Raw genomic sequence first — 7,512 nt, 5'->3', positions numbered from 1 at the left:
AACAAATATACCAAAAAAAACAAAATAAAAATATGATAAAAATAAAAGGTGAATCACACGAGATTAAGGTGTCGTTTGGTTCACATGGGAATTAGAACTTCCCATGAATTTGCAATTTATGGGAATTAAATTCCTATTATCAAATTCATGGGACTTTCCTAAAATTGTTTAGTTAACAATGAAAAAGTAATTTCCTATGGGAATTTCTACTTACCTAGGGGGGTTAGGTAAGTAAGTTCCTGCATTTTGTGGGAAGTTAAAATTCCTAGGAAGTTCAACTTCCTCCATTCCACCAAATCTTTGTCAATCAAGCAACACATAAAATTTGTAATTGTCACGATGTTTCATTTTCCATGTTTTTTTATGTCAAACAAACAAGCCCTAAGTGTAATAGTAATGAGGTTTAAAAAAAAAAAAAAAATTGTAATTGTAATGAATTATCGATAACGTTTAACAAAAACATTACTCGCAATAATGATGCATCAATGCATTGATTAGTTGAACGTGTAGCACGTCATACGGAATAAGACAAGGGGTTTACCAATTGGATTATACTCATGGATAACATGCTCAAATAAAATCAATATCTATCGGCTTCTCATTGACAATTTTTTTGTTGAAATTAGACATCGCTTTTTTGTTTTTAAATTAAAGACCAAAGATACAATTGACGTGTAAGCTTGACGTGTCTAAATACATCTCAAAAACTAACACATTTTACAAATTTCAATTTCAACTTTATTTTTGTATATATATTTAATTTTATATTAAAGTATTGATTCCTACCTCAATTTCTTCTCCCCTATAAATAAATTCCTGAAATTCGTGCTCTGCTATACCTTTCACCTTGCTCTCTGCTCTTACGTTTCACCTTCCCCAATTCTACCCAAATTCTTCATTTTCTCAGTTTTCAAGTTTCTCTCTCCTCTTATTCAATTTGTTTTTCCCCACTTGCCACCTTCTCTGGTTAGTAATTTCCGCAAAATCTGATTCTTTTTTTTTAATTTTTTGTGAATGGGTTTGCATTATTTTTTGCTGGTTAATCGTGGGTTTGATTGTTTTTAATTTACATTGTATGATATTTTAGATATTTTGATCTGGTTTTTTTTTTTTTAGGTTTTTAGTTTAATTAATTAATATTATGATATTATTTTGATCGAATTCACATGGGTTTTGTTCAAGATCGAGGCTTTCAAAATTGTTAGTGCTTTTTGTCTGTTTCATTGTTTGTTTATACTGTAAGAGTGATAATTTTTTAATTGCAAATTCCGAATTCCAATTTTACCATTTCCAAGATTTTACTGTGTATTTTATGCTGACAATCATATCCAATTTACTCAGATTCAACTGTGAAAAGTCTTTGTTTATGTTGGTTGTTTTAGGTCCATTCAATCCAGTTTTTTATTTTGGAATTATAATTCAAATTACAGATTGTGCTTCAAATTTACTCAATTGCTATTGAATAGGCTGGCAAAGGTGCTGGCATTGATTTAATTTCTGCAATTTGAGCAAAAAATCCAATTAAGTCAACTTATTGTTGTTTAGTTGTTTGTTAAGAAACTTGATCGTGACATTAATGAGTTGTGTTTATTTGCTGGCTTCGATGATTCGAACCCGAGATCTACCATTGATTGTGTAGTAGTTGAGTATGTCTTACCACTTTGGTTAAATTGAGGTTTTGTTTATTGGGTGAAATGGTGAAGAAGGTTGCTAGTTGACCATTTGATCACTATATCATACATATTACATGACCTATAAGTTGAGGCTTGAGTGGTTATATGAGTGATCCCTTTTTGCCTTTTAGTTGTAATCTAACGTTTGCACACACACTGCGTTGCTTTGATTGAAGCCGAAGAAAATGCTAATTGTCGCTTTCTTATGTAGATGCTTCCAAATCGTACCCATTAGTTTCGTTGCTTTCATTGTGTGTGCCATGATATGAAATTACCCTTAAGGATTGGGTTACAAGTGTTGGCCAAAGCCTTGGATAGGGTAATTAGATTAAGACTTCTAAATTACGAAGAATGAGCAGTGTTGCTCAATCTTTGAGCTTGATGCATATTTATCGCCCTCTATCGTGTCTCAACGGTGAATTGCAAATGTGGCAATCTAACGTATGAACTTAATAAGATAGCTAGTGATGCATATACCAGTGCAGATTTTTCATGTAGTGGAGAGTTCATTGCATCAATGATTACGGGTCTTTTCTCTTTTGACCATGCTTGCATATGGCCATGTTTATCTTGAGCTGTTTTGAATATATATGCTTATTTTGTTTGATTTTGACTTCCATCTTTTTGGTATTTATTTATTAAAAGTTACTCCGAATTGTTAGGTTGAGCAGTTGCTCATCTTTCTGTCCTCAGTAGATGAGCTTATTTTAATTTAATTTTTATTTAATTTTATCTAATTTTAATTTTAGATTTTGAAGATTTTCTAATACCCTTTATCTCAAATTTCAGCTTACTTTGAAGCAGTAAAATCATGAACGCACTCGCAGCAACTAATAGAAATTTTAAGCAAGCATCCCGACTTTTGGGGTTGGATGCTAAACTTGAAAAGAGTCTTCTCATCCCATTTAGGGAAATCAAGGTGGATAATGCTTTTCTTTAATCACTTTACTATCAACTATGTTTCTAGAAGTTATATACCGACTCAACTCTGTTGCTAGTTACTCATTTCATTGCTGAAAGAGCAAGTGTCTGGAATTTGTTAGTCTCTAGAATTCTCATATATTTGTCTATGAAAAAGTAATCAGATAATTTAAATGTAGTAGTATAGTGCGGATTACTGTTATCAAACATATGTACTAGGTACATCATCAGTATCTGAAAATTGAGATAACTCTAATGCTTTGTTTGGATAGAAAGAAATAGAAGGAAAAGAAGAGAAGAGAAAGGGAGGGAGATAAATTCTCTTGTTTGGGTAAAGGATTGGGGGAAGGAAGGGGAAGGAGAGGGAGGGATCCATTTTCCCTCTCTCTTTAATAAGCATAATCCCTCCAAAATTGGAGAGATTTGGAGGGAAAATAGAGCTCACCTCCCCCTCCTTTTCTTTTCCCTTCCCTTCATTCTTTTCCCCTCCCCTTCCTTTCCTTCCTTCTTTGTTATCCAAACAAAGCGTTAGTGAGTACTTGTCAATCTCTTGCGCTTTGTTTGGATCGAAGGAAATGGAGGGAAAAGAATGGAAGGGAAATGGAGGGATGGATTATCTTTCATTTGGATAACAAATAAGGAAGGTAGGGAATTGGAGGGGAGAGAAATGGAAGGATTAAATTCTAAGAAATTAATCTCTCCAACAATAGAGAGATTTGGAAGGAAAACTCATCTTTCTTCCCTCCCCTTCCTTTCTCTTCCCTCCCCCTCACCTTCCTCCCCTTCTTTTCTTTCCCATTTCTTTATCCAAACACTTAGTTTGTATCTTGTTCTGGGGTTTTTAGATTTTTTTCCAAACTATCTTCTCTAACTCAAACTGTCAAACCCTTGCAATGGGTTAAGTATGTGTATCTATGATTCTATTGTTATATATGGTAGTGTTATGCAAGCTATAGCTTTAAATTACCTGTCAATATATCCCCAAGTAGTATATTTATGCAGAATGTTTTGCAATAAACAGATTACTTTTGGTTGGTTTATTAATATAAACTTATGGGTAGTACTCGTGCTCATGCAAGCACCTTTTATGTGGTTTTTTCCTTGATGTTTTGATGATTTGGTACTTGTTCCTTTTTTTTTTTGGCTATTCGGATTTCTTTGTGCGGGTAAAATTTCGTATGGGCCATCATTTGCAATAATATGTCTCCCACAGATCCGTGACATACAACTCGTATTTTGCTGAAATACTGATTCAGAATTTTAACAAAAAATTGCAGGTTGAGTGTACTATACCCAAAGATGATGGTACTTTAGCTTCTTTTATTGGATTCAGAGTTCAGCATGACAATTCTAGAGGTCCCATGAAAGGTGGAATCAGATACCACCCAGAGGTTGGTTTGCATGTTTTTTCTGTTATTTTTTGCCTCATTTATTGAAAAAAAAAAAAAAAACTTATTTTGTATTTATCCAACAAAGTTATTATTTTATCTGTATAACTGTACTACATTGGATTCCCCTATTTGGCTAAAATTTGTAAATTATTACCTGATAACTCAATTATAATTTGTCATTGCTTTCTCCTTAAACAAAGACATTATAGATTGCTCAATCTACAATATTTGATAACTGTAATGAATAATGTTGTTAATCAATATTGTAGGTTGACCCAGATGAGGTTAATGCTTTGGCACAATTAATGACATGGAAGACAGCAGTAGCAAATATTCCTTATGGTGGTGCCAAGGGTGGCATAGGATGTAACCCATCGGACTTGAGTGCTTCTGAACTTGAACGCTTGACACGAGTTTTCACCCAGAGGATTCATGATCTCATTGGAATCCACACCGATGTACCTGCTCCTGACATGGGGACCAATTCACAGGTGAAATCAGTTATTTGTTTGTGAAAAGGTCTCTGTAATAGTATTGACATATATCATATATGTATAAAATTTAATTGTTAATCTTACTGTCATTTGAACAGACAATGGCTTGGATATTGGATGAGTACTCTAAGTTCCATGGTCATTCACCTGCAGTTGTTACTGGAAAGCCTATTGTAAGTGTGTTGATAATTGTGTTTATGCTTATTTGTAGTACACTTATAATTTGATGGTATTGTGTGCTCCTCAGTTGTCCTTGATATTTTTTTTTTTTTAAAAATTTTTTTTTTTTAAGTTTAGCCATATAATTATGCGATTGACAATACATTAAGCATGCCTCTTGAGTCTTGACTAATATGCTTGAAACTTTTAGCAATAGAAGTAATTAATTTATATTTCAGATTACTAAATTAAGTTTATTTTTTACAGAAAAATTAATTTGATTTTGATGTGGTATTAGGACCTTGGTGGATCGCTTGGTAGAGATGCAGCTACAGGAAGAGGGGTTCTGTTTGCTACAGAAGCCCTTTTAAATGAGTATGGAAAGACTGTATCTGGTCAGAGATTTGTGATACAGGTATGCATTAAAAGAGAACTTTAATATTCTATTATGTTGTTTGTCAGTCGCAATTGATCCTAACTACACTAATCTCAGGGGTTTGGGAATGTGGGTTCTTGGGCTGCACGACTCATCAGTGAATTAGGAGGGAAGGTTGTTGCTGTAAGTGATATTAGTGGAGCAATTAAAAACAAGAACGGACTTGACATTGACAGCTTACTTAAACATGTCCAAGAAAATCGTGGAGTCAAAGGTTTCCATGACGCAGATGCAATAGACTCCAATTCAATATTGGTTGAAGATTGTGACGTGCTAATCCCTGCAGCCCTTGGTGGCGTTATTAACAGGTTCATCTTCAAGTGCCATTTACCCTTCACCTTGTATGTAAATAAATTGATATTTGATGTTGAGGAAAGAAATGAATCACTCCATATTATCTAAACACAAGGTGTGAAGGATAAGTGACAATCAAATCTCCGCTTCAGTTCTTAATTAATTCTTTCGAAGTATTTAATATTGGTCTCAAATCTTTAATATTAATTTACAATGGCTGAAATTCTTTATTGGTTATCAGATTCTAATGTTGAAATGGTTCATGATAGTGGCAAAGAGGATTTCACAATCTGAATTTTAGTTAACTAAAAATTGCCTTCAAATATTAAGGATAAGAGGATTTCCCCTTCCCCAGGACTTTCAGCTTAGTTTTGTGAACCATTTTTTAGGTAGACCAACTAATACTTAGTTTTGTGATTTGATTGCACCGTATTCTCTTGCTTTTTGAAGAAATATTCATGACCTGAATTTCAATTCACATATTTTTTTCAACTTGGATTGCCAAATAAAAAATTTATTCATTTGTTGTGATTGAAGGGATAATGCAAATGAAATCAAGGCCAAATTTATTGTGGAGGCTGCAAACCATCCTACCGATCCAGAGGCAGATGAGGTTTGTTTAAATTGGATTAATATTTTGTATTATGATGTTGTAGTTGAGTTGTTATAACAAGAGAGGGTTTTTTTTTTTTTTTTTTTTTTTTTTTTTTTTTTTTTTTTCAGATACTTAAAAAGAAAGGTGTTATCATTCTTCCTGACATATATGCAAACTCTGGTGGTGTTACTGTTAGTTACTTTGAGTGGGTTCAGGTATGAAATTCTCCTCTATAAAGTGATTCTTGTAGAGTTTAGTCTTGGTCATTTCTTTGTTCTATGTTTTATTGTAACTATTATTTTCTGTCAGAATTTGGAAATTTTTTGATGTTCTACAGTTTTTCTTTCAAGGTTCTATACTTAACTTGAAAATTAAATAATTGAATGTGTTCAGAGTGTATTGAAATTAGGGTCTAATCCATAATATTTAAAAATGCTGGACACATTGTGTTTTACTACTATATAAAGGGCTAAAGGCATTACTTCCTCTAATGCAATTATCACATACTACATCTGTTTCAAATTATTTGCAACGATTAGACATTTTCTACTCATGCTTTATGTCAAATTGTTACAAATATTTTGAAACGGAGGTAGTATTAAGAGTACAAATTTGGGATAGTAAGTAGTTAGTTCTATATGAAAGGAAATACACAATGAATACATTCATTATCTGATATAAGACTATGTTTATTAATTGCAGAACATTCAAGGTTTTATGTGGGAAGAAGAGAGAGTGAACAATGAACTGAAGACATATATGACTAAAGGATTGAAGAATGTAAAGGAAATGTGTAATACACATAATTGTGATCTTCGTATGGGGGCCTTTACCCTTGGACTAAATCGTGTTGCACGAGCCACTGTTCTTAGAGGTTGGGAAGCTTAATTATCATCAACTTGTGATTTTGTTCAATAAAACCTCCCTTTGCTCCTAGGTTATTTGATCTTTGCATTTCGATATTATGTGATGCCTTTATAGTTTATACTTGACTTTATCAATGCCATGGGTTATTGTCTTTACCCCGGTTAAATTAGATGTAATTTTTTTCCGTTTAGATTTTTCATATGATATTATTGTTTTGGTTTTCAACCGGATTGTAACTCTATTTATTTATGATTAAATGTGAGCAAAGAAGAGTTTATGGCTGAGAATTATGATTCATCTTTCTGTTGTTTGTCTATTATTTTAACTTTGACTTTATGTATATATTGATAAATATGGAAAAAAATATCAAATGAGATCTTATTAGAATATTTGTGTTTATGTGTAATAGATTTTAGCCTGTGCGCTACACTGCTGTAAATTTGTAGTAGAAAAAACGTTAGTAAACTAAACATTTTATATTTATGAAACAAATTATATGATTTATAAATTAACAAATCACATGAAACTAATAATGTATGTAGTAAACGAAGGATAATAAACAAATAGAAAGATTTAATCTTTAAATGACAGTAGATTTTGAGGAAGAAGGAGAAGTTCATTCAAATTAAACGGCTTCTTACGATAGTGACTTGAGGTCACCAATCTCTAAGGATAGTGATAT

The 7,512-nt window shown here is 32.6% G+C and overlaps 1 protein-coding gene across 1 annotated transcript; it reads left to right on the top strand.

Moving 5' to 3' along the window:
• The first annotated feature begins 788 nt into the window (after positions 1-788).
• On the top strand, positions 789-7,125 carry LOC110704768 (glutamate dehydrogenase B-like). Its single transcript, XM_021882578.1, has 10 exons — positions 789-966; positions 2,463-2,592; positions 3,872-3,985; positions 4,255-4,476; positions 4,578-4,652; positions 4,937-5,053; positions 5,132-5,382; positions 5,906-5,981; positions 6,092-6,178; positions 6,666-7,125. The coding sequence occupies exons 2-10, from the start codon at positions 2,485-2,487 to the stop codon at positions 6,849-6,851; spliced, it is 1,236 nt and encodes a 411-aa protein (XP_021738270.1). The 5' UTR covers positions 789-966; positions 2,463-2,484; the 3' UTR covers positions 6,852-7,125.
• The last annotated feature ends 387 nt before the right edge of the window (positions 7,126-7,512 follow it).

Source organism: Chenopodium quinoa, unplaced genomic scaffold (genome assembly GCF_001683475.1).
Source record: "Chenopodium quinoa cultivar QQ74 unplaced genomic scaffold, ASM168347v1, whole genome shotgun sequence".
NCBI lineage: Eukaryota > Viridiplantae > Streptophyta > Magnoliopsida > Caryophyllales > Amaranthaceae > Chenopodium > Chenopodium quinoa.
The sequence above is the reverse complement of the archived record's forward strand: the minus strand, read 5'-3'. Positions and strand labels throughout refer to the sequence as shown.